Source organism: Malaclemys terrapin, chromosome 2, assembly GCF_027887155.1.
Source record: "Malaclemys terrapin pileata isolate rMalTer1 chromosome 2, rMalTer1.hap1, whole genome shotgun sequence".
Taxonomy (NCBI): domain Eukaryota; kingdom Metazoa; phylum Chordata; order Testudines; family Emydidae; genus Malaclemys; species Malaclemys terrapin.
In genome coordinates, this window is record NC_071506.1 from 160,895,079 (window position 1) to 160,922,567 (window position 27,489).

Sequence of the window (27,489 nt, forward strand, 5' to 3'; positions counted from 1 at the left end):
TTCAGATGCAAGTAATGGAAATTTCCAGAGGCAGGTATAAATCAGTATGGAGATAACGAGGTTAGTTCAATCAGGGAGGGTGAGATGCTCTGCTAGCAGTTGAGGTGTGAACACCAAGGGAGGAGAAACTGCTTCTGTAGTTGGATAGCCATTCACAGTCTTTGTTTAATCCTGATCTGATGGTGTCAAATTTGCAAATGAACTGGAGCTCAGCAGTTTCTCTTTGGAATCTGGTCCTGAAGTTTTTTTGCTGTAAGATGGCTACCTTTACATCTGCTATTGTGTGGCCAGGGAGGTTGAAGTGTTCTCCTACAGGTTTTTGTATATTGCCATTCCTGATATCTGACTTGTGTCCATTTATCTTCTTGCGTAGTGACTGTCCAGTTTGGCCAATGTACACAGCAGAGGGGCATTGCTGGCACATGATGGCATATATAACATTGGTGGACGTGCAGGTGAATGAGCCGGTGATGTTGTAGCTGATCTGGTTAGATCCTGTGATGGTGTTGCTGGTGTAGATATGTGGGCAGAGTTGACATCGAGGTTTGTTGCATGGGTTGGTTCCTGAGTTAGAATTGTTATGCTGTGGTGCGTAGTTGTTGGTGAGAATATGCCAGGTTGGCAGGTTGTCTGTGGGCGAGGACTGGCCTGCCTCCCAAGGTCTGTGAAAGTGAGGGATCATTGTCCAGGATGGGTTGTAGATCACTGATGATGCGTTGGAGAGGTTTAAGCTGAAGACTGTAGGTGATGGCCAGTGGAGTTCTGTTGGTGTCTTTTTCGGCCTGTCTTGTAGCAGGAGGCTTCTGGGTACACGTCTGGCTCTGTTGATTTGTTTCTTTATTTCCTTGTGTGGGTATCGTAGTTTTGAGAATGCTTGGTGAAGATCTTGTAGATGTTGGTCTCTGTCTGAGGGGTTGGAGCAGATGCGGTTGTACCTCAGCGCTGGGCTGTAGACGATGGATCGTGTGGTGTGTCTGGGGTGGAAGCTGGAGGCATGAAGGTAGGCGTAGCGGTCGGTGGGTTTTCGGTATAGAGTGGTGTTAACGTGGCCATCGCTTATTTGTACTGTGGTGTCTAGGAAGTGGACTTCCCATGTAGATTGGTCCAGGCTGAGGTTGATGGTGGGGTGGAAGCTGTTGAAATCATGGTGGAATTCTTCTAGGGTCTCCTTCCCATGGGTCCAGATGATGAAGATGTCATCAATGTAGCATAGGTAGAGAAGGGGTATGAGTGGACGAGAGCTGAGGAAGCGTTCCAGGTCAGCCATAAAAATGTTGGCATATTGTGGGGCCATGCGGGTGCCCATAGCGGTGCCACTGAACTCCTTTCTGTAGAAGACACTAGTTCTATTGCCCTCCACTCAAGGATCAAGTCTGCCTCCTGCAGAAGAATGCTCTCATGAGAGGGGTCCCCAAAAGAGAAGGGAGAAGGAGGTGGGGGGCTGTAGAGGGAAGAGAACTGGATGGTGTACCTGAGAATATGACCTCTTGTACCCATCTGTTGGGCATGATTTCTGTCTAGGCAGATAGGTAGTTGGAAAGTAAGCCTTTAAAGGTAGGGAAAAAAAACAGAGGATTTGTGCAGCTTCAGAGGGAGAGTTGGTGTGCAGCTATCAAAGTTCCAATTAAAACAACTTCCACCTCTTTTTAGAGGGCTTGGATGGGGAACTTCCCTCTTGTCCTTATGGGATCACTCATATCTCCCTTCTCCATTTCTGCCCTATCTTTGCTCTTCAATCTCTCATAGTCAGAGATGGGAGTGGAGAGCACAGAGATCTTAGAGCAGCACAGGACAGTAGAAGCATTCCTACCTTCTTCAGGCTGACTTAGAGGTGGGTCTCCTCAGTCATGGGTTACACCCACCTTCATGCCCTACTCTATGAGGAAGTTTTGGAGCTGAAACTCCTTAGGCGGCTTAGTTTTACTTGGGAACAACCTGCAGATACTACAGCGGAAAGGAACCGTACCTCTGTTAAACTAATTCCTAACTAACTATACTAAAAACTAACTAAGAAACTATAAAGACTATAAACACTTATAAACTCTTTATGAACAGAAGTCAGCACATAGACTGAAGCTGCATCCTAGTCCATGAGGGGTAATGAGGAATTAAGATGGTGGTGGTCCAGCAGCCTAATTTATTCCCTCATTACAAAGCATAAGGAAAGCGGGGACGCCTGTGCAAACCACACGGACACTGCTAAAGAAAAACTGTCCAGTGCATGGAGCACATGCACAAACTGACGTGCACTACACAATCACTCAAAGAAGAAACATTGTTCTCATTAGTGCAAGAGGATTTATCCTCCTGGAGAATCTCCACATGGTTTCAGTAAGCTCTCCTGCTTAAAGCCTGAGCATTGCTGCCCAGAAGACTGTGCCCTTGCCAAGAGGAAAGTGTAGAGTTCCCATGAGGAAAGCATTGCACAGTAATAATAAACAGCTGTAGCAGAAATGAGAAAAGCCCTAGCAGATAATTACCTTTGCAATTTGATCAAACTTGCCAAAGAGCTCGTTAAGCATGTGCACCAGTTCTCCAGGTGAGCAGTCACTAGCCAGCCGAGTGAATCCTACAATATCAGCATACAAAATACTACAAAGGAAAGGAAAACACTCTTGATTATCAGTTTCCTTAGATTTAGAATAAAGAAGTATTTACCCCTAAGCAAAATCCAAAAATAAGTGCTCGGCACATTGCAGAATCAGGCCCATATGCATAAATCAAGGTGTTGCTCACAGCTATTTATTCACAACTCCTTAAAAATCTTTTTTCAACTTTGTGTGACAAGGCAGTGACATGCCATTGCACTGAGACATAATCACACATTCTTCACAGAATTATTCCTTAGTTCATACTATGCTTCTTTCATGGGCACACTTTGTTGTGTTTAATTAGAGGATCCAGATCTTTCCAGCAGCAGGTTTGGAAATAATTATTAAAACTTTAATTTCAAATATATTTCAGGTTTCTCATGATATAATCTGTAAAACTACTATAATGAACAAAAAAGGGTCATTTTCTCTGAAGTTAGCTGGGTAGATTTATGTTAACTCAGAGATTTGAATTTTTACAAGGTTAACTCAGCTCTTCCTCCTTTTGAGTTATGACATCTGACGAAGTGGGTATTCACCCACGAAAGCTCATGCTCCAATACGTCTGTTAGTCTATAAGGTGCCACAGGACCCTTTGCTGCTTTTACAGATCCAGACTAAGGCTAGGTCTACACTACCCGCCTGAATCGGCGGGTAGAAATCGACCTCTCGGGGATCGATTTATCGCGTCCCGTTGGGACGCAACAATCGATCCCCAAATCGGCGCTCTTACTCCACCGCGGAGGTGGGAGTAAGCGCCGCCGACAGAAAGCCGCAGAAGTCAATTTTGCCGCCGTCCTCACAGCGGGGTAAGTCGGCTGCGATACGTCGAATTCAGCTACGCTATTCACGTAGCTGAATTTGCGTATCTTAAATCGACTCCCCCCTGTAGTGTAGATGTACCCTAACACGGCTACCCCTCTGATACTTGACTTTTGTATTAGCTCTTAAAAACTGAGGACCTACAGGATGGTTAAAGAGAAAGGATATTTCAGAGTAATGTTGATAGATACCTATTACTTTATATAAATCCAATTGATTTCATGCTTATTGAATGCTATAGGTTTTAGATATGTATCAAGTGTTTATGACCTATTTCTTATAAGCAATCCAGGATAAAAAACACAGACATTATCTAATCTTATCTAACACTTTCCGCAAATTGCTAAGAAGATGAGAATATCATATAAATTAACATTGTCACAAATAGAAGTCTAAAGTCAGGCTCCAAAATTCACATTCGGGTATCTAAATAAGTGACCTGATTTCTTTTATTCACCCAGTTCTTTGTGTTATTATTTTCTATCTCCAGAAATAGGAGCCATAGTACAATCCCTTTAATTTGACACAAGGGTTATGAGACAACTTCCCCGCCCATAAATTCTAGAAATGCTGAGTTTGATAAATCATCAGATTTTGCAGCAGAATCTATAAATATGTCCTCAAGCACTCAGTCTATGTTAAAGCCATTTCTATTTATGCTTTGCTAAAAGCCTTAATTGAATTCTGTTCTAACTGACATAACTGGAAATTCAGAGTAACTTCACACAGACTTTGGCCTTTCAACTTGAAAGACTACAGATTAGGAAACTTTACAAAGACATCAGGATTAATGAGGAAAGCCCATTCTAATGTAAATCAGAGGATGACTTCTATAAAGTTATCTGAGTTGGTTCCAAAAATAGCTATGCTTGGCTGCAACAAGGAATCTGTTGTTAAGCGTTTGATCAAATTTGATCAAATACAAATTTGATCAAATACAATATTTTTGTACCAAAACTTAAGTGGTTAAAAAGCATGGTAAAACCACCTTCCATCCACACTCTATCCCTCCCCCCGCCAAAAAATGCTTTGCTGACTTGGTTTATAGATGGTAGTAAAGTACAATACCTCACATTGGTGTGCCTCTTGACATATAAATTGTGAAAGTTGTTTGTATTTTCCAGCTGGCCTGCTCTGGGGCCTTGTAACCTCTGAATAATCTCAGCTTTCATTTCCATGGCAATGTGAGCAGGCAGTAAAGAAAGTAGAAGACGTTCCTGGAGTTAAAAAAATTGTTTTTAAAAGGTCCAGTATTTTTATATACAAAATTGGAACAGTGTGAAAAGCAAAACTCAGTTACACGTTCACTACTGCAAATAAGCTTTGAATAACTATGTGAAGTGTGTATGCTTGTTTAGGATGGGCTACAAAGGTTATTAGCCACTTGAAATACCTGATGGAGGAACATACACATATATCCAAATAATATCAAAATTATTAAAGACTTAGGGTCAATCAGAATAATTATTAACCAAATGTGAAGAGCATTACACTTCCAGTGATTTATTTAATATCTAGATGGATTATAGGATATCCAGAGACAATGGCCATAGGATATATAGACTGAACAAAGAAAAGAAAAAGGAAACAGCTTTGGAATGACAATTTAGCAACGAGGGCTTTAGTCAAATGCAATGCTGTTGCCGAACACTTCCCATTATAAGACCCTGTTTTCAATTCCTTATAATTTTGCCAAAACTTTAACCATTTGGGCTGAAATTTTGCATGACAGTTGTCTGCCTTAGGTTGATTTTTTGTTGGGGGAGGGGGGAGGGTTAGGGGTGATTTCAGCCAAAATGGTTTGGCTGTTTCCAAGACCAAGTTTAGAGAAAAATACATTGTTTTCTCCCTGTTTAAAAAAAAAATGTTGTGACCTCTATATTTTGGAGCAGGGGCATGAAATTTGTCAAGTACAGTAACTCCTTACTTAACGTTGTAGTTATGTTCCTGAAAAATGTGACTTTAAGTGAAACAGTGTTAAGCGAATCCAATTTCCCCATAAGAATTAATGTAAATGAGGGGGTTAGGTTCCAGGGAAATTTTTTTCACCAGACAAAAGACTATGTTATACACACACACACACACACACACACACACAGTATAAGTTTTAAACAAACAATTTAATACTGGTACACAGTGATGGTGATTGTGCAGCTTAATTGAGGTGGAGGAGTCAGAGGGTGGAATATTTCCAGGGAATGTCTTACAGTTAAATGATGAACTAGCAATTGGCTGAGCCCTCAAGGGTTAACTCTCACACTCTACTGTACAAGGCAGCAGGAAAGGAGGGAGGGCAGACAGAGACAGAGACACATACACTGTGTGTGTGTGTGTGTGTGAGAGAGAGAGGTGTGCATTTCCCCTTTAAGTATGAAGAGTGGGGTCAGAAGTACACTGCCTTGATCATTAGATCAGCAAGCTGAGACCGGATCACAGCTGCAGCTGCTGCTGCCTGGAAGCTCCCTCTGTCGTGTGTGTCCCCTGCTCTATGGAAGATGGGATAAGTGGGGTACAGGAGCAGAGGGGAGGGGGACACCCTGACATTAGCCTCCTCCCCCCCCCCCACAGCAAGCAGGAATCTCAGGGAGCAGCTCCAAGACAGACGGAAGGAGCAGCACATGACAGTGAGGGGGAGAGACAGCTGCAATTGCTAGCCTGCTGGGCAGCTGCTGCACATGGAACTTAGGGGAGCAGGGAGCTGAAAGGGGGGCTGTCGGTCCACCCTGGTTCCAACCACCCACCAGCTAGCTTCACTTGGCTGCTCTTCCTGCAAGCAGTGGACAAAGCAGGCGGCTGCCAAACAACGTTAGAAGGGAGCATTGTACAACTTTAAATGAGCATGTTCCCTAACTGATCGGCAACGTAACAATGAAACAACATTAACCGGGATGACTTTAAGTGAGGAGTTACTGTAGGTGGCCTACATTATCAGAGATGTGACTTTTGCTGTCCTCATGAAAATCCACCTCAAATTAGGCCAAATTATAAGCCTTTGAAAAATTGCAATTCACACATACTCAGTAGAGACCAGCTAGGACTTTGCAGCTAAATTTTCTGACGATTCCCTCCAAATTGAGCATGCTGGAGCCTGGGACTGAGCAGGATTTTCAATGCAATTTACTCTTGAGGGAATTCTGTGCAAAAACTTAAACATTCTGCAACAAAAAAATTAAAAATTCTGCACAAAATATTTTCAAATTCTGCATATTTTATTTGTCAAAATAGCACAATATAATCACAGCAGTTTCAATTATTTTTGGTCATTTATTTCAAAACACCTGTCAGCAAGTATGTCTGTAACAATACAGACAACAAAACAAGATTCAGGAAATGTTTTTTGATAAATAGATTCCTTACCGAGGCATATTAACACAGAACTCTGAGTAATAATTCCTTTAAATTACAATACAGAATCCTATTTCCCACGTCCCTCAGAAGCAGTGCAAAGGCTTGGGGGGACTTAGGGATAATGAAGGAGCTGAGGGAGAGGAAAGTAATTGCTGGGAAGGAGCCTTGGTGTGAACTTGGTGGGTTGTTAGATAAGGTTGGGAAAATTATGGAACAGGTTTTTTTGGGGGGCGGGGGGTCAGGAAGGGATTGTTAGGAAGCTTCCCATGTGCAGACCCTGGCTGACCCCTAGCCTCTCCCATTCAGTGAGGCACATCTTCCCCTTTCCCTATGTGTCCCTGCACTCCCTGTCCACAGGTGTCCCTCCACCCCCACTCAGAAACCCACTCCCACCATCCCCATGTGTCCTTGCACCCCTCCATCCCCATGTGTCTCTGTGCCCCCACTCAGTTACCCCCTGTCCCAATGTAGCCCTGCACCTCTCTCCCCTCTGGGGCTCTGCGCCTCCACTCCCATTCAGCCCCTGCCCCAGTCTGTCCTCCCCCACTAGCCCTTATGAGCCCCTGTATGACCCCCACAGCAGCCCCACGCTGTCTTTCTCCCCATAGCTCCTGTCTCCTGACCTAGCCCGACAGGTGCTGTGAAGAAAGCAGGCTCTTTCTTTTCCCTAGCTGGCTGGGAGCTGCTGCTCTGTTCTATCGCCACATCACCCTCGGTGGGCAAAAGGCAGAACTGCAACAACTTTCCAGCAGAAGGTTTTTTCTGTGCAAAAAAATTAAAAATATGCATGTCTCATTAATTATGCATGCACGCAGTGGCACAGAATTCCCTCAGGAGTAGCAATTGCAGTGCTGGGATCCTACAGGCTAGGGCAGGTTCAGGTCTGGGCACTGGAACTAAAAACAAGGATAGTATCTCTCCTGTGCTCTCCCCCTCACAGTACCCAGACATTGTAGAGGAGAGAAACTGGTATGGGGAGCTGTTGTGGGGGAGGGGGGGGAATGCTGAGACTGGCTGGGCAAGGAGTCTTGGATTGGGAGCAAGGGAGGGAAATGGGGGAAAACTGAGATCAAACAAAGAATTGGGGTGGGGGGCAGACTGAGACTGGCTGGGCAAGAGGTGGGGTAGAAGGTGGGAGGGGGAAGGGAGACAGCCCTGACCAGGATTCAGGGTGCTAAATATCAACACTAGGAAATATGGATACCTCCGGCACATCTGCAACTCTTTACATTAATCATGATTTTTTCTTTAAAAATGTACTTCTCTGTGATCATCTTTGTGTGACAATATAATGGTTCACAGTAGCAGACATGCATTGATGAAACAGAAAAACCTTCACATAGTTTGCCTTTCTACTCAGAGTAGACAACTGTGAAGGGAAGTGCTCATGAAATTGAATCACCATGAGACTAATCCTGCACCTACTGACATCAACAGAAAACTCCCACTGATTTCAATGGGTGCAGACTCAGGTTCTATATTAATTTGCACCAAAACTGATCACTTTGTTTTTGGAATAAATCAGTTTTTCTTTTGAGGTATGTAATTTTTATCATATTCTTTTGTTGCTGTTAGTTTTGATGTACATACTGCTACATAGCAGATGCATAGCAGGCAGTGTCATGAGGAAAATGTCATAAGCAAAGGTATATCTGTCACTTGTTTTACTTAATACTTGCATGTTTTATTCAGAGATATGCTCATCCCTGTAGGCCCCAAATTTGACACTTTCTAACAAGAAGGTGGTCTAGAACATGCAGTGAGAATATAAATGTAAAAGGTTTTCATTAAAATGTGAATGCGGTTGTATATCTCTGGATGAAAGATAAAGTGGTGTTAAAGGCAGAAATTTGCAAGTACGTCCCCAAATCATCAACAGTTTCAGTTTTCATACTGCAGAATTGGAAAATGTCCTTCATTTTCTTGGTTGAGATATTTTGACAACTGCAGAGAATGTCCATAAAAACAAATGGGCATTAAGTACACCATGTGAGCTTACACTTACTGCCTTCTATTTTCAGAATAGTTAGTGGCTGCATATGCTGTGACTTAAGGTACAGGTAAGAAACAATTAATTACTAGCACTATATTACTAATGAATGACTGGTAATATTAGATGAGGTGATGATATGCTTGTGTCCTACTTTTTGCTAGACATTTCTAAGCAAAGATTCCAATTATTGCAGACTCATTTGCTAGCTTCCCTACATTGCTTTGGACCTATTTTAAAATATGGTTTATTTAGATGTTTTTGAAGAATGAAACTATATGCAAAGGTGCAAGCAATCTGATGTAAAGATGCAAATATGCCTACGCAACAGACAAAGCAATGTTTGTTTTAAATTCCCTTGAAAAGAGCACCTATGTATATAGCATGATTCTGGTCACATGGTGACGCTCTCATCTATTGCGGGTGTATGTTGTGTTACTTGCTCTTGTGCCAAGGCTCCACCTGAACCATATAATGGAAAAGGCATCAATAGATACAGAAACAAGCATACGACTAGAGAAAAGAGAAGGAAAAGGCATTGAGAAAGGAGTACATAAAGTTTTGAGTTTGTGAGACAGAAAAAAAACAGCCATGAACATGAGTGTAACCCCTTTGGGGTTTAGAGAGCATGGCCCCTTTAAATCTTTTTCCTAAGGGGGAGGGGAAGAGTAAGAAAAAAGGAGGGAAACGCCAGGGGGCAGCGCTGGACCTCTGAGGAGAGGGAGAGCAGCCTGCAGGTGCTGGAAAAGTGAAGCAGCAGAGAACCTGCCTGAGGCCTGAGAAGGACAGGGCCAATCGGGGACACCTCAGGACAGGAGCCAGGAGGAGCACTGTGCCAGGGAGGAATCGCCCGAGAAGGACAGGCCGGAGCTGGACCCAGTATCACGGCTGCCCAGAGCTGCATGGGGCTGTGCATTGGGAACAAGGAGGGGGGCTGTGCATTGGGAACAAGGAGGGAGGCTGTAGCTAGTTAAGTGGGGAGGTGGTCGCTCTGTTTGGCTTTGCAGAGAGCAGCAGAAGAGGGCAGCGGAGGGGTTTGTTGGGGGAAAGTTCACTGGCGCCAAAGATGACCAGGAGCACCCAAGACTCACCACTAGACTGGAACTTTGCTCAGGACTCCTGAACTCTGTGTGCAGACACATTGCTCTGAGTCTGCCCTTCCAGACTGTGCTACCACTGGGACCATGGGGCCTTGGCTTGGATGCAACCCTGTTTTACCCTCCCTTATATTTCCCCTTGTTGTTTTTCTCCTCTCATCCTTCTGTAAATAAATATTTCCCTTGTTATATCCATTGTACTTTTCCTGTGGGTGTGTGTGTTCACTCTGGGGCGTTTGGAACAGGTGGCTCTGGGGTGGAAGGGATTTCTAAAGTTACACTTGGTGGCCCGTACGGGGACTTTGCAGTACACACACACACACACACACACACACACACACCCCTACGTTGTGCACCCTGAGCTCTTCTTCACAGAGCAAAGAAACTCCTGAGTGACTTTCAACTCAGTTTAAAAAAAAATGGAGAGAGGATTATTAGAAGACCTGTGCCGAGGGGCACGAATCCCAGTAACCAAAGCTGTGCTGGTGGCGAGGTTCCCAGAAGAGATGGAACCAAATGAAATTGAGGAGAGCCTAGATGCAGCTGAAATACTGGGGAGGGTAAAGGTCCACACCCGTATTTACAACCGCAAAGTGAAGGGCATAGTAGCACTATGTACTCGCTCCAAGGAAGCAGATCTTGATAAAGTGCCCAAAGAGGTGCAAGTAGAAGGTATTCCCTGGAGAATTCTGGGGGCAGAGCAGTCCCCTCCTAGTATGCCTGTGGATTCTTTAGCGCATAAATTGCAAGCTCTGATGGTGGATGAGAAGTGGACAAGAGAAGAATTAACTTTGGCATTAGGAGGGGCTCCAACACCTGCAGCACCCAGCCTGGTGGGATGGGCCAAAGAGCTGGGAAATGCTCTCAAAGATGCATTGAGGCCGATATATGAAAATGCTCCATACAAGCAGTTAAGTTCATTCTCAGGGGTGTCACCTGTACCCCAGGGGAAGATGATTACGAGGCCTGGAGGGATTTTACGGGGCCACTTTTCCAAGAGTGGGAATGCTCTGATGCTGAGAAGCGGAAATGTGTGCTTGAGAATCTCAAGGGGACCTGCCATGTGAATTATCCGAGTCCTGAAAGACTCACAACCAGCTGCCATAGTGCAAGACTATTAAATCGCTCTTGAGAGTGTCTATGGTACTACTGATAGCAATGAAGACCTGTATTATTGTTTCCACCATACCTATCAGGAGCCCCACGAACGATTGTCAGATTTCATCAGGAGACTAGAGGATTTGCTACAGCAGGTAGTGCGGAAGGAGGGCATCCCCACCCAGCGGATTGATTCCGCTAGGTTGGACCAAATCCTTCGGGGCACCCGACAAGATGGGTTGATATTGTGGCGACTGCAGCTGAGGAAGCGGGCCCAAAACCCACCCCCATTCCACAAGCTCATTCGAGAGATACGTGAAGAGGAGGAGTGACTGTTGCAAGTGGATGCAGTGGTGCAGCTGAAGATGGCAGGGAGTCGCACCACCACAGTGCTTGGAGAGATGGAAGATGCCCCGTCAGTGGCAGCAGGACTGAGAGATTTGACCTGAGAAGTGGCCATGATGAAGGCTCAGGGACATACTGTGCCATCCTCAAGAGGGGAGAGTAGCAGGAGGGGTGATAGCCAGCGAGAAGGTTTCTGTTATAACTGTGGAAGAGATGGTCACTGTGCCTTGGACTGCTAAAACAAGACAGATCATGCAAGGGTATCTCAGAGATCGCAGCAGACCATTAGGAAGCTTCAGGGAAACACCAACAGGGCTTGGGGAAGGAGTAACCCAAGACCCTGAAATTCCAAGGCTCCCCAGAAAAAAACACAAATGGGGGTTACATGAGACCGGTAAGAGGAGAAGGAAATAGTAGAATTTCATCATGTTGTAACTCTCTCCTGCACCGTAGAGAAGAGGGGCAAGAGAGCACTCTTTCAGAGGGGAGGTGTGATATTGTAGACAAAACCCATATTTGACAACCTGCCATAAGGGTTAATGGCCTGGTCTGGAGAAAGAGGCTTCTGCATCATTCTGCAACATTTACCAGCAATATCAAACCTGGAGGGAAGGAAGCAGGCTTCAGAGGTGGTATGAGACAGATGACCTAGGGGGTGGACTGAATAGCCCTGAGCTAGGAATACTAGGAGTAGCCAAGCATGGGAGGAAGCCTGGACTGGACTTGTTTGTTAATAAAAGTCAAATTCCAAGAAGGCGTTGATCCTGAACAAGGAACATGTTGTTTTAGAATAGCAAGAAAGTATTCTGATTGCAATAGGGACTGCTGGTAAGAGGGAGCAAATAAAGTGCCGGAGGGAGGGAGAAGCAAAGAAAGATTAAAAAAAAAAAAATCCATTAATAAGATACGTGCCAAATTTCTCTCAATCATAATGCTTGTCTGATATATTCCTTTCCTCCACCTTGTATGTTTTGTCTATTTAGAATATAAGCACTTTGGGGCATTCTTTTGGGCACTGTGGCAGGGCGATGACTCACTGGCACGGCGCCTCCTCCTGGTCATCCAGGGAATTAGCTCTTTCCAGCCTGGAGCGCCCTCTGCAGCCGGTGTCCCTCCTGGACCCTGGTGCCCTTTGCCCAGGGGTTCTGCCCACCGCAGCACCCCCTCACTCTGGATCTCCCCTCCCAGGGGAACCCCAACCCCCTATCCCCACCTTGCCTCAGTGGCTACTGCCAGTCTTCATCTAGCCCCCGCTCCTTGGGGCAGACTGCAGTCTGTAAACCACTCATCATCGGCAAAAGAGTTAGGACCTGCCGCCTTTGCCTATCTCTGGGCTGCGCCTCTGCAGCCCCAGTACCTATTTGTAGGCCTTTAACTAGGCCTGCAGCCTGGGGTTTTACTAGGCGGGAGCTCCCCAGTTCCCTCTGCCCTTCCCCAGCACTGCTCCACCCTAGGTACCCTTCTCAGCTCCCAGGCAGCCAGGTCCTTCTCTCTCTGAAGCTAGAGAGAGAGTGCCTTCCAGTCTCTGGCCCTCAGCCCTCTGATAGGGCCAGCCGTGGCCTGATTGGGGCATGGCCCCACTGTGGCTGCTTCCCCCAATCAGCCTAGCTTTTCCCCTGCCCCAGCCCTCTCCCAGGGCTGTTTTAAGCCCTTCAGGGCATGAGCGGGGTGACCACCCCGCTACAGGCACCTGATTAATAAAATGATTTTTTCTATGGGCATACCTACATACAGAAAATGTTAAGAAAATGAGAGGCTATTCACTGACAGTAGGAGAAAAATCTTACTTCAAAATACTGTAGAAAATAAAACAAAAAGAATGGCATACTATTGGTATGACTGAAAGCTAAAAAAAAATAAATATAGTTACTGAACTTTAATTGTTACTACAAAATAAAGGCCCAATCCTGCAAGAAGGTGAGTACCTCCTAATGGCAGATGCCCTGGAAGGTTGGATACATAACACTGGCTATAGGCTTTGAAATCTACTCCCAACCTTAGTACAAACTAATACAGGTCTGTTGATTTTCAGAGCATGCTACCACACTTATCATTGCACTTGGACTTCTTCTGGTGATGGTTGGGTCCATGTTGAGGGCCATTCAGCTTTGTTGATGGTTGCTGTGGGCTAGCTGATTAGTTTAGCTGGATTGTTTTTCTAAGTATGTCATTCCTCAGGATCTGTCAAAGGTGCTCACAGTAGTAGATGGGCACATTTTGTATATTCAACATAAATTTTAAAAAGTATATGAAATATGCAAGCATGATTTTCAAGCTAGAAGCAGATAGCTTGAATGTTGGGGATGGTGTAGCTACAAGATTCTTTGTGACAAGACTGTTGATGTGCATGAGGCGGCTGCTATGGTTTGAAAACAGAAATTGATCGAGATATTTTCTGGCTATTATCCTGAAAACACAGACAATATAAAGGAAATAAGACTGTTTCCCTCTCATTTACCCATAAGTTCACTTACACAAGCAGCAGATAAAGCCAATAGTGACGAATTAGTCAAATCCCTCAAAAGATAACTTTGCTTTCCCATTTAATAACAGCTTATGTAACATTTATATCCTAAATATACCATTATGGGTATACAACAATGGGTTCATTTTTAATTTATTTTCATAAAAAATGAAATTTGCAAAGGCATCATGCTGTGTCTTACTGTTTACAGTACATGTTACAACATTCCCAGTCGGTTGCTATCAATTGGTCAGAGAAAAAGTAAATTGTAGCTTCTGTCTGCAACTAAGGGATGCTGGCAAACTCAAAATTTTTAAAATTACATACTCCTCTGTGTTTAGTGAGATCTCTGACTGTTAAAAAGGAAACAGTTGAAAACACAACAATGCTTTCTAAACATATCACCCAGCTTGATGCTGTGGACTTAGCTGCCTGCAAACTGGAATGTAGTGAAGACCATGACAATTCAAAAAAATGTCATTTACTTTTTTTTTTATTTGGTTCTGTAGCGAACACTGCTCGCTCCGATGATGATGGGAAATCTGCAATGCACCATTTGAGAGACTGACTGACTACATATTAGAAGGCATGCCAGCTGCAGACGATGTGACAGATGAAGATAGTCTGCCTGTTTTTAAGGCATTTGGAGGGGACTGGAAAGAAAAGGCATTTCTCAGAGCTACAATCCAATATGAAAATTCAGGGAAAATTCTAAATAAAGAAGATTAATCTGAAAGCCTATTCAGATTAAAAACTACAATGCAGCAATCAACATATTGGAGGACTTTGGGGATTTCTGTGCTAAAGAGAAAGAAAGAATGGTTACTTACCCTACAGAAACTAGTTCCTTGAGATACTATACTCAGTGTGGATCCCACTGTAGGTACGCGTGCATCTCATGGGTATGAGATTGGATTAAAAAAAAAAACAGTGTCTGTTGGGGCCATACATGTGCCATGTGCCTCTGCATGCTCCCATCTGAGGGCATAAACAGTGGAGCAGTCATGTCACTTTCCCCTTTCCCTCCAGTTCTCTTGCAATTCAAAGAGACTGGCTCATGGCCCTGTGTTACCAAGGTCTCTAAAAAGAAGGGATAAAGAGTTGGTTGTGGGATCCATGCAAACAACATCTTGAAGAACCACAGTTTCTGTAGGATAAGTAACCATTCTCTTTCCTTCCAATATGTGTCTGTGTGGATCCCACCATAGGTGACTGACAAGCAGCATCTTCCCTGGACAACAGAGTGAGGAATTTTGGCTGTCATCAAACAGTAATTGAATTACTGCTCTCCTGAACTTTGCATCTAACCTTGCTGCCATGCCAAGGGCATAACATTAACACAAGTGAGTGGGTTACTATGTTGCAGCCTTGCCGATCTCAGAGACTGGAACATTACTAAAGCAGGGAGAAGATACTTCCTATCATAGAATCATAGAATCATAGAATATCAGAGTTGGAAGGGACCTCAAGAGGTCATCTAGTCCAACCCCCTGCTCAAAGCAGGACCAATTCCCAGCTAAATCATCCCAGCCAGGGCTTTGTCAAGCCGGGCCTTAAAAACCTCCAAGGAAGGAGACTCCACCACCTCCCTATGCCCTGGTGGAATGATACAGTCAGAGGGAGAGGATTGCCTGCCTTCTGATGTCAGGGATAGCAGTTGAAAAGTGTGATCCACTTAAAGATTTTCTGTGACAAGATAGCTTGACCTTTCAATGCACCGGTTATGGCCACAAAGAAGGGGAGGGACAGACTAAAAGGAGTGGTCTTGTTCAGTTAATAGAGCAAGGCTCTGGATAAATCCAAAGTATGCAGCTTCTTTTCTCTTGGTGTCAAATATGGCTTTGGGAAGAAGACTGGCAAGGTAATTGACTAGTTCAGGTGGAATTCTGAGGCCATATTAGGGATGAACTTGGGGTCTGATCTCAGCACCACCTTGTCCATATGGAAGGCATATAAGGCAATCTAGCCATCAGTGGCTTGAAAATGACTGACTCTCTGTGCTGAGGTAATAGACATCAGAAAAAAAAATTGAGGGTCAGATGTTGTATTAAGCAATCTGACAGTGGTTCAATGTTGAGGTCCCAAATGGGAGTTGGATCTGTAACTGGAGAATAAGTATGGAAGAGGAATTTTGATACAAGATAATCATAGATTATTAGGGTTGGAAGGGACCTCAGAAGGTCATTTAGTTCAACCCCCTGCTCAAAGCAGAACCAATCCCCAACTAGCCCCTCAAGGATTGAACTCACAACCCTGAGTTTAGCAGGCCAGCGCTCAAACCACTGAGCTATCCCTCTCCCAGTGTGTACAATCATACTGACAGGCTTATATTGCTGCATGGTGAACCTTGCGAGTTAAAAGCCATCCTGCCTGTTTCACGTGCAGCATGTAATCAAGGGTCATCAGTATCAGTGCCTTTCCTGGGTCTGGGAGAGGAAATATTTTCCATTTTGAGGAATAAGTCTTTTTGGTCTCTATGAGAATTTCCTGAACCTGCACAGCGAAGTTTGTCAGTAGTGCTCAGAGAGGCAACAACTGTGGGCCAGCGTGCAGTATCTGACCCTGGTTCTCAGATATTATGATGGAAGTGCAAAGTGTTTGGGAAGCCACCTGGACATCTGCATATGTCTGATTGCCAAAACTGACCAAGACAGTAAGGGGCAATCAGAATGAGCATAACCATGTCCCACCTGATCTTGGATATTATTCTGGGATGTGCAGTCAACTAAAAGGCATATAGGAATCCTTGAGACATCTGAAGGAGAAAGACAACTGGTAATGAGCCTGGGCTCATGTCCCCTCTGGAGCTGAAGTTTAGGCATTTGGTGATGTCCTCTGTAGCAAACAAGTCTATTACAGCAGCCCCCCACTGATGGAATATTGGATATAGGATGGACTTCTGCAGCAACTACTCATCAGTGTTTACCCCATGTCTCCTCAAGACACCTGCTATATTTCTGCAGACCCTGGAAAGTGTTGAGATTGTAGAGTTAGCCCGTGTTGATGACACCACATTCAGAGCCCGATGGCTTTCTGGCAGAGAGAGGATGATCAAGGACCTCCTTGCTTATTTTTGTAGCGCATAATGGATGTGTTGTCCATCGGGATTTGCATCATGGAATTCTGCAGAATAGACAGGAACATTCTGCAGGCCACTCTCATGCCTCTTAGCTCCAGGACATTCATTTGTAGTTTTAGGTAATTATGAGAACATGTTCCTTGCATCTACAGATGGTTCAGGTGGGTATCACAGTCTGTCCCTGAAGTTTCTGTGATAAGTGTCATCACTGGGCAGGTGTTTGAGAATGGTATCTCTGTTAGTAGAGTCACTGGATCTAGTCACCAACTGAACTCTTGCAGGACTTGAAGCAAGACTCTCTTGTTTATGTGATATCTGGATGGGGAGTAGACCTACCTCAGCCACAATTAAAAAGGTCATGGCAATATGTGGTCTAATAGTTCCAGATGTGTACACAATTGTCATTGGATTTGATTTTAGGTCATTTTCTATCTATTACAGAAGCCTGAATCTGTCCTCTGGGAGATAAGCTTTTGCTGACTGGAAGCTGATCATAGCTCCTATGAACTCTATCATCTGTGATAGTATGAGGGATGATTTATCATGGTTAACAAGCAGTCTCCTAGTTGAGAGAACAGGAAAAGGCTGCTACAGTCTCCTGTTGGGATCTGCCTCTGATCAGCCAGTCATCCAGGTACAGGTAGAGGTGTATTCCATGTTTGCCAGGTATTATGTGACAACTCTTGGTGCCATGGAGATTCTGAAGGGCAAAACCCTGTATTGGTAACGGTTGGGCCCCACTATGTATCCCTCCTATGGATGGTTAACTATATGGTAGCACACATTCTGTAAGTTGAGAGCCATGAGCCAGTCTTGAACGTGGAGAGATGGAATGATGGAGGCAAATGTTACTCTCCTGAACCCAAGACAGCATATGTATTTGTTGAGTCTCCTCTGGTCTAGGACAGGATGAAGACCCCCCTTCTTCTTCGGAATGAGGAAATAACAAGAGTAGAAACCTCTTCTCATTAATTCTGGTGGAACCACCTTTATGGCCCTGAGACAAAGCAAAAAAGGCCACTTCCACTTGTAACGGGTTCTCATGAGAATGGTTCTTGAAGAGGGTCTTGGAAGGGGGTTATGTAGGGGCAAAGAGTGGAATTGGATGGGGTAGCCATGTGTGATGATTTCAAGCACCCGCCTGACTGATGTTATGGAAGACCATAACTGGTGGAATGGGGATTGGTGGCTTCTGAACATAGTGCTCTCTGGACTGGATCTGATGTAGCTCCTGACAATCCTGTCAAATTTATAGGAGAGGGATGAACTGTTGAGGAGGGATGAACTGTTGCCCCTCAGTCTGTCCTTAGCATGGTACTTAGGTTACCTGGAAAGGTAGGATGGGCCCCTGTTTTCTTGACTGGGGTTCAAGGTGGTACAGCTGGGGGTGAAAATCCCCCAGAGTGTGCAATGTGAGTTTTGAGTTTTTTAACAAGTGCAGAGAACTGTCCTTCTAGTTGCTGAATTCTTCTGCTTCCTCAAAAGGCAAGTCATCAAATCATGACCTCTACCTCCCTCTTGATGCTCAGTGCCTGGAGTCATACTGGTCTGCACATTGCCACCAGGGAGGCCATAGATCTGGCTATGATGTTGGAGGCATCCATCACTTCCTGTAAGGAGCTCTTGGCCATCAAATGGCCTTCTTTAATTATGCCTATGAATTCCTCTCTGTTGTCATGAGAGAACTTCAAGAGGATGGGTGTAACCCAGTTCCAGGTTAGAAAGTTGTATTTGGCCAGTAAGACCTGGCAATTAGTCACATGCAGTTGTAGGGAGGCAGAGAAGCATGATTTTCTTCCATCCATCTTTAATGGAATGAGTTTATTGTAGGATTGATAGGGCTTGAAGCTCAGAGCTTTCAAATATGCCATGCAAAGTAGATCTGTACAGAGTGTAACACACAATAGTCAGTCCAGACATGTTGATATAGATCTCGGCAATCACAATCAAAGACACAGAAGAATTCTGAAGATTTATAACATTTTCAGAAGGTTTTGCCAAAGCTAAGAACTAGTGGATTAGACACTAGACAGCTGCAATGGGCTGTAAGAGGGAACTGAGAGAGGGTCATTGTCATCCCACCCTTTATGTCCTCATACAAGTCCATGGAGAGGCACAGGGAAAATACATGGCCCTGATGGATATTCAAACATTGGTCTCATGTCTGAGGCACATGAGCACCTGCAGTGGGAGTCACACTGACACATACTTGAAAAATTTAAATACTCCCTGCAATATTGTTGCTAAATTGCAAAATGAGCATCAAATAACTTCCAAACAATCCACAACAAATGATTTATTGGCAAAATGCAAGGAGTCTTAATGTCTTTTGTATTGTCATCGGAAGCATTTTTTAATGGACTAGGGCTGTCAAGCAATTAAAAAATTAATTGCGATGAATTGCGTTGTTAATAATAGAATACCATTTAAATATTTTTGGATGTTTTCTACATTTTCAAATATTTTGATTTCAATTACAACACAGAATACAAAGTATACAGTGCTCATTTTATATTTATTTTTATTACAAATATTTGCACTGTAAAAACAAAAGAAATAGTATTCAATTAATCAAATATAAGTACTGTAGTGTAATTTCTTTATCATGAACATTGAAGAATTATGTACAAAAAATAACTGCATTCAAAAATAAAACAATGTAAAACTTTAGAGCCTACAAGTCCACTCAGTCGTACTTCTTGTTCAGCCAATCTGTCAGACAAACAAGTTTGTTTACATTTGCAGGAGATAATGCTGCCTGCTTCTTGTTCACAATGTCCCCTGAAAGTGAGAACAGGCATTTGCATGGCACTGTTGCAGCTGGCACCGCAAGATATTTACATGCCAGATGCGCTAAAGATCCATATGTCCCTTCCTGGTTCATCCACCATTACAGAGTAATTAGTAAGGATACGAGTTGGTCATGGAGGTAATGAATTCTGTGATTTTCATGACCTTCATGACTTCAGCCCTGTGCAGCAGGACTTGGACAGTCAGCCTCTCCCATCCCCAACCCCATCCCGCGGCAGGGCTTGGGCAGTCAAGCCCCCGCAGTGAAATTCGGGCTGTCAGTCCCAGGTGGCAGGACTCGGGCTTCAATCCTCCCACTCCCCAGTGGTCAGCCCCCTCCCCTCACCACACAGGTCCTGGGCTTCTGTGCTTTTTGGTTTATTGCCTGTGCACTGTCTGTGACTTTTACTGAAAATACCTGTGACAGAATCTTAGCCTTAATAATTAATTCTGACAGATGAAGCGTCATGAAAGCTGATTTATTTATATTCTTTGGACATGGTGAGTTCAGATACTATGGTGATGAGCACCTGGTAAATTATTAACAACATAACAATATGAAATACTGCCAGTTTCTCACATTCTGTCACTTTTTAACTTTCTCCAATGTGGTAGTCTCCAGCAGTGGGAATCAAATCTCTCATTTTCCTCTTTAAAAGCAAAAACAATACATCCTTTAATTCCCAAAACAGCCCTTTTCATGAGTTGATGAGAAGGACTTTACATCACTTCTATAATGCAAAACTGAGCAAAATGAGTGCACCTTTCTGTTCCCATAGTGTAGCAAAAGGGATCGCTCTATTGTGGAATAAGCTGACAGTAGGTTCCCAACTGCCAGACTAATGGAGTTTTGGTTGAATGATACAGATATAGATAATGTCAAAGAATCTTTACATAATGTAGTTTTTTTAGAAAACCCAGAGTACTGGCATTGACTTTGCTAAGACCCTCTTCAGCTGTCCTCTTGGGTGCAGAAACAGCAACAAAGAAGATAAGGATAGGAGTTGATATTAACAGGGGAAATTGTCTCACTGAATGATGAATAAAAGCATCACAAAATAATTCTTACGGGTTTCATTATTTATCAGCAAAGTAACTATGACCCTAAAACCCATAAATCTTTTTCATTAAATATTCTGCTCCATTTTAAAATTCATTGGATACTAAAACTCCGACATAAAATCAATACCTTTTTGCAATCCTTACCTAAATAGGTTGGCCTCCCCCGCAGTGAAATTCTAATGACTCAACATGGTGCAACATATAGTATTACTTTCACAACTAAGGTCTATGAGTAAAACAAGCAGAGAAATGTTCAAGTTCAAGTAACATGTTAACAATGAATAATTCTCTGGACAAGTGCTGGGTTTAATGCAGCTAAACTAACAGGAAAGCTCTTTCACTTATGATTTCAATGAAAGACTTAGCAACCCCTAGTTTGGATATTAAACTAAGTGATGTGTTCAGGAGTATCAGAATTTTGACATCTAAATTATTTATTTCTCCTCTTTGTTTATATTTCTTCCTATAGAGTTTAATCTTTTCTAGATCAATAAGTGACACTGCTACAAAAGAAAGGTAATTACATTAATATTGACATCTAAACTGGTATCTCACCCCTGTCATTTTTTCATTTCCTGTTTTTCCCCTCTCTACCAACCTCCTTTGATTTAACTCTATGCAGTCATACAAAGTAATAGGAAGTAAACTGAGGCCTGGTCTACACTACGGGTTTAGGTCGACTTTAGCAGCGTTAAACCGAATTAAGCCTGGACACGTCCACACAACGAGGCCCTTTCTTTCGACTTAAAGGGCCCTTTAAACCGGTTTCTTTACACCACCTCCGACGAGGGGATTAGCGATAAAACCGGCCTTTGCGGGTCGGAATTGGGGTAGTGTGGACGGAATTCGATGTTATTGGCCTCCGGGAGCTATCCCACAGTGCTTCATTGTGACCGCTCTGGACAGCGCTCTCAACTCAGATGCACTGACCAGGTAGACAGGAAAAGACCCGCGAAGGTTTGAATTTCATTTCCTGTTTGCCCAGCGTGGAGAGCACAGGTGACCACGCAGAGCTCATCAGCACAGGTAACCGTCATGGAGTCCTCCCAGGATCGCAAAAGAGCTCCAGCATGGACCGAACGGGAGGTACGAGATCTGCTCGCCATATGGGGAGATGAAGCAGTGATAGCTGAACTCCGTAGCAGTAAAAGAAATGGAAAAGTATTAGAAAAGATCTCCAAGGCCATGAAGGACCGAGGCCATAACAGGGACACACAGCAGTGCCGCGTGAAAATTAAGGAGCTACGGCAAGCCTACCACAAAGCCAGAGAAGCAAACGGAAGGTCCGGGGCAGAGCCGCAAACTTGCCGCTACTACGCGGAGCTGCATGCGATCCTAGGGGGTGCAGCCACCACTACCCCAACCGTGTGCTATGACTCTCTCACTGGAGAAACACACAGGGAAGACGGTTCGGGGAACGAGGAAGATGACGATGGAGGTACTGTAGGTAGCTCACAGCAGCAAGGAAGCGGAGAAACCGGTTTCCCCAACAGCCAGGATATGTTTGTGACCCTGGACCTGGAACCAGTAACCCCCGAACTCACCCAAGACCCTCAGGGCACACAGGAGACCTCTGGTGAGTGTAACTTTGTAACTATTTGTAAACATTACAAAAAAAAAGCAAGCGTGTTTAATGATTAATTTGCCCTGGCAATCGCGGCCAGTACATCTACTGGAAAAGTCTGTTAACGTGTATGGGGATGGAGCGGAAATCCTCCAGGGACATCTCCAGAAAGCTCTCCTGGTTGAAATGGGGTGATTTTATTAAGGGGGACATTCAGAGGCGCCCGTTCCTGCTATTCTGACCAGAAATGTTCCCCGCTGTTAACCACGCGGTGGGGGGGAGGGGTGAAGTGATCATCCCAGAGAATCGTGTGTGTGTGTGGGGGGGGGTGGTTTACTTGTGTTTGTGCCGCATGTTAACCGGGAAACCGCAGCCCCCTCCTTTTACATTGAAACCCCATTTTAAATGGACAACCCAATTCATCCTTGATATGGGAAATGCGCTGCTGTTTGCAATCTTTCCCGCATGTTAAGAAGGTTAAAAAAGCCAAAACACTGTGGCCTACGATGGCTGCCTGCAAGCCGAAATATGCGACCTTGTAATGAAAGACTGTACCCATTGTTCCCTAAAATGTGTCTTTTTTAACCACCTCTCCCTTCTCCTCCACCAGCTGCAAATGTTTCTCCTTCGCAGAGGCTCGTGAACATTAGAAAGAGAAAACGTAAGACGAGGGACGAGATGTTCACGGAGCTGCAGATGTCCGCCCAGGCTGATAGAGCACAGCAGAATGCGTGGAGGCAGTCAATGTCGGAGATGAGAAAAGCCCAACATGAACGAGAGGAGAGGTGGCGGGCTGAAGACGATAGGTGGCGTCAGCTTGCAGACAGACGGCAAGAGGCAATGCTCCATCTGCTGGAGCATCAAAGTGATATGCTCGAGCGTATGGTTGAGTTGCAGGAAAGGCAGCAGGAGCAGAGACCGCCGCTACAGCCCCTGTGTAACCAACAGCCCTCCTCCCCAAGTTCCATAGCCTCCTCACCCAGACGCCCAAGAACACGGTGGGGGGGCCTCCGTCCACCCAGTCACTCCACCCCAGATGATCGCCCAAGCATCAGAAGGCTGGGCTTCAATAAGAGTTAAAGTTTTAAAATGCAGTGTGTCCTTTTCCATCCCTCCTCCCCCACCCATCCCAGCTACCTTGGCAATTATCCCCCTACCTCTGTAAGGAACTAATAAAGAATGCATGAATGTGAAAAAACAATGACTTTATTGCCTCTGCAAGGGGGAGGGGAGGGTGGGGTGGGGTGGTTGGTTTACAGGGAAGTAGAGTGAACCGGGTTGGGGGGGGGGGTTGGAGGGTTCATCAAGGAGAAACAAACAGAAGTTTCACACAGTAGCCTGGCCAGTCACAAAACTCGTTTTCAAAGCTTTTCTGATGCGCACCGCGCCCTGCTGTGCTCCTCTAACGGCCCTGGTGTCTGGCTGCGCGTAATCAGCGGCCAGGCGAGTTGCCTCAACCTCCCACCCCGCCATAAAGGTCTCCCCCTTACTCTCACAGATATTGTGGAGCGCACAGCAAGCAGCAATAACAATGGGGATATTCTTTTCGCTGAGGTCTGAGCGAGTCAGTAAGCTGCGCCAGCGCGCTTTTAAACGTCCAAATGCACATTCCACCACCATTCGGCACTTGCTCAGCCTGTAGTTGAACAGGTCCTGACTCCTGTCCAGGCTGTCTGTGTACGGCTTCATGAGCCATGGCATTAAGGGGTAGGCTGGGTCCCCAAGGATCACGATAGGCATTTCAACATCCCCAATGGTCACTTTCTGGTCCGGGAAGAAAGTCCCTTCCTCCAGCTTTCGAAACAGAGCAGAGTTCCTGAAGACGCGAGCATCATGTACCTTTCCCGGCCATCCCACGTTGATGTTGGTGAAACGTCCCTTGTGATCCACCAGGGCTTGCAGCAGCATTGAAAAGTACCCCTTGCGGTTTACGTAGTCGGTGGCTTGGTGCTCTGGTGACAAGATAGGGATATGGGTTCCGTCTATCGCCCCGCCACAGTTTGGGAATCCCATTTCAGCAAAACCATCCACTATTGACTGCACGTTGCCCAGAGTCACTACCCTTGCTATCACCAGGTCTTTCATTGCCCTGGCAAATTGGATCACAGCAGCCCCCACAGTAGATTTGCCCACTCCAAATTGATTCCCGACTGACCGGTAGCTGTCTGGCGTTGCAAGCTTCCACAGGGCTATCGCCACTCGCTTCTCAACTGTGAGGGCTGCTCTCATCTTGGTATCCTGGCGTTTCAGGGCAGGTGAAAGCAAGTCACAAAGTTCCATGAAAGTGCCCTTACGCATGCGAAAGTTTCGCAGCCACTGGGAATCGTCCCATACCTGCAGCACGATGCGGTCCCACCAGTCTGTGCTTGTTTCCCGGGCCCAGAATCGGCGTTCCACGGTATCAACCTGCCCCAGTGACACCATGATTTCCACATTGCTGGGGCCTGTGCCTTGTGAGAGGTCTATGGCCATGTCAATTTCCTCATCACTCTCGTCGCCGTGCTGCAATCGCCTCCTTGCCTGGTCCGGGTTTCGCCTTGGCATGTTCTGGCTCTGCATATACTCCAGGACAATGCGCGTGGTGTTCATAGTGCTCATAATTGCCGCGGTGATCTGAGCGGGCTCCATGATCCCAGTGCTAGCTATGGCGCCTGGTCAGAAAAAAGGCGCGAAAGTAGTATCTGATGGACCAGGAGAAGGAGGGCGGGAGGGAGGGAGGGAGGGAGGGAGGGCCGAGTGACGACATGGCGTACAGGTACAGGAACAGGGAGAAACACAAACAACTGTCACACAGAATGGCCCCCCCAAAGATTAAACTGGAAACCCTGGGCTTAGCAGGCCGTTGATTTCACGGAGGAAGGGGAAGCAAATGAACACAGAACAAATCTATTTTTTACATCTTAAGGTGGCAGCCGACGCTGCAGCATGAGTGACAGCCATACCAGTATGATGATGATGGGTACCAATCATAATATACCATCATCTGCCAAAAGGCAAGGGGCTGCTGCTGTGTAGCAATGCAGCCCCACGTCTGCCAGCCCCACGTCCGCCAGCACCCAGCATCGCCCTCGGCCTCTTCTGGGTGCTTAGCAGACAATATTGGGCAATTGGCAGAAAATAGTATATTATGACTGGTAACCGTCATCATCAAAACAGTAGCATGTCTGCCCAGGTGGCCATGATTGACAGCCATACCAGTATGACGACGACGGGTACCAGTCATAATATACCATCGCCTGGAAGGGGCTGGTGCAATGCAGCACTACGGCTGCCAGCCCCACGGCTATCACTCATGCTACACCGTCTACCGCCAAAAGGCAGTTAGCAGCTGCTGCTGTGTAGCAATGCAGTCCCACGTCTGCCGGCACCCAGAGGACATATGGTGACGGTGAGCTCAGCTGAGCTGAGCGGGCTCCATGCTTGCCGTGGTATGTTGTCTGCACAGGTAACCCAGGTAAAAAGGCGCGAATCTATTGTCTGCCGTTGCTGTGACGAGGGGGGAGGGGCCTGACGACATGTACCCAGAACCGCCCGCAACACTGTTTTGCATCATCCGGGCATTGGGATCTCAACCCAGAATTCAAAGAAAAGGCGCGAACCGCTTCTCGGCTCGAGCTGTGGCGCAAACGTAGTATCTGACGGCCTAGGGGAAGGAGGGAGGGGGGCCGAGTGACGACATGGCGTACAGGCACAGGGAATTAAAATAAAGAACGGTGGCTGTGCATCAGGGAGAGACACAAACAACTGTCACAGACTGGTCCCCCCCAAAGATTAAACTGAAAACCCTGGGTTTAGCAGGCCGTTGATTTGACCGAGGGAGGGGGAAGCAAATGAATACAGAGAAAATCTATTTTTTTACATCTTAAGACGACGGTGCAGCGTGACTGATAGCCCTCGGCATCTTTCTGGGTGCTTGGCAGCAAATACGGGGCGGTGTATGACGATGGTCTTCAGGCCTATTGCACGAGCTGCTGCTCAGGGAAGACTCTGCTAATGTGCGATGACCCGACTTGTAATAGGCCGGCTAACAGTCATAATACACCATTTACTGCCAAAAGGCAAGCCCCACGGCTGCCAGCACCCAGATCGCCGATAAAGGCTACCAGTCTACTGCACCGTCTACCGCCAAAAGGCAGTTAGCAGCTGCTGCTGTGTAGCAATGCAGTCCCACGTCTGCCGGCACCAAGAGGACATATGGTGACGGTGAGCTCAGCTGTGCTGAGCGGGCTCCATGTTGTCTGCACAGGTAACCCAGGTAACCCAGATAAAAAGGCGCGAATCTATTGTCTGCCGTTGCTGTGATGGGGGAGGGAGGGGCCTGACGACATGTACCCAGAACCGCCCGCGACACTGTTTTGCATCATCCGGGCATTGGGATCTCAACCCAGAATTCCAAGGGGCGGCGGAGACTGCGGGAACTGTGGGATAGCTGTGGGATAGCTACCCATAGTGCAATGCTCCGGAAGTCGACGCTAGCCTCGTACTGTGGACGCGGTCTGCCGACTAGAGCACCTAGAGCATTTTATTGTGTGGACATACACAATCGGCTGTATACAACCGATTTCAATAAAACCTGCTTCTATAAATTCGAACTAATTTCGTAGTGTAGACATACCCTGAGACATATATCATAACAACAGAAATAATACAGAAATCTGCTACATTCTCCACACCTATATTTGCTTACAACAGTATGGTGCCATGTCATAGCACTTGCCAGATTATGCAGCACAGGTGCCCTGACTCCTTGACATTTAACATTTCTAGGATAGTAGCAGTGGTTTTGTTTTTGATTGATTTAAATAGGATTACTTGAAAATTGAAAAGGAGGCATGGATTTAAAATAGAATTCTCTTAAACTGCAAATGATCGTGAATGGGCTTTTGCCCCATTTAGAGAAATTCCCAAATAATAAAAAATACCATTGTTGCTACCCAATTACAAGAACTTATGCCCAAGGAGGCACAGAAAGCTAGAAAGTGGTGGGCACAGTAGAGTCACCAGGCAAATGTTGTTCATCAGGAAGGAGAGCTACAAGCGAGGAACAGGCAATGGTGACACAACTCATACTTTCTGCAGATCTCTCCAGTAAGTATTGCTAGTGAGAAGGCATTCCCTATAAGCTGCAGCCATTGCCATTAGGTATCACTGAGTTTAAATTAGTTCCCTAAAAGACAATCTACTAGGGTGCTTTCCTGACTAACTGCATCACTATTAAGTGGACTGCATGACATCCCAT

The 27,489-nt window shown here is 45.5% G+C and overlaps 1 protein-coding gene across 3 annotated transcripts in view; it reads right to left on the minus strand.

Moving 5' to 3' along the window:
* Nucleotides 1-27,489, minus strand: part of ADCY2 (adenylate cyclase 2) — a 459,988-nt gene that overhangs the window by 157,785 nt on the left and 274,714 nt on the right. For all 3 annotated transcript variants that reach the window (XM_054018109.1, XM_054018108.1, XM_054018110.1), the window contains 2 exons: nt 4,482-4,630; nt 2,481-2,592 (listed from right to left, as the gene is read on the minus strand). In XM_054018109.1, the coding sequence (XP_053874084.1) occupies nt 2,481-2,592; nt 4,482-4,630 (261 nt within the window). The remainder of the gene's footprint in view (nt 1-2,480; nt 2,593-4,481; nt 4,631-27,489) is intronic.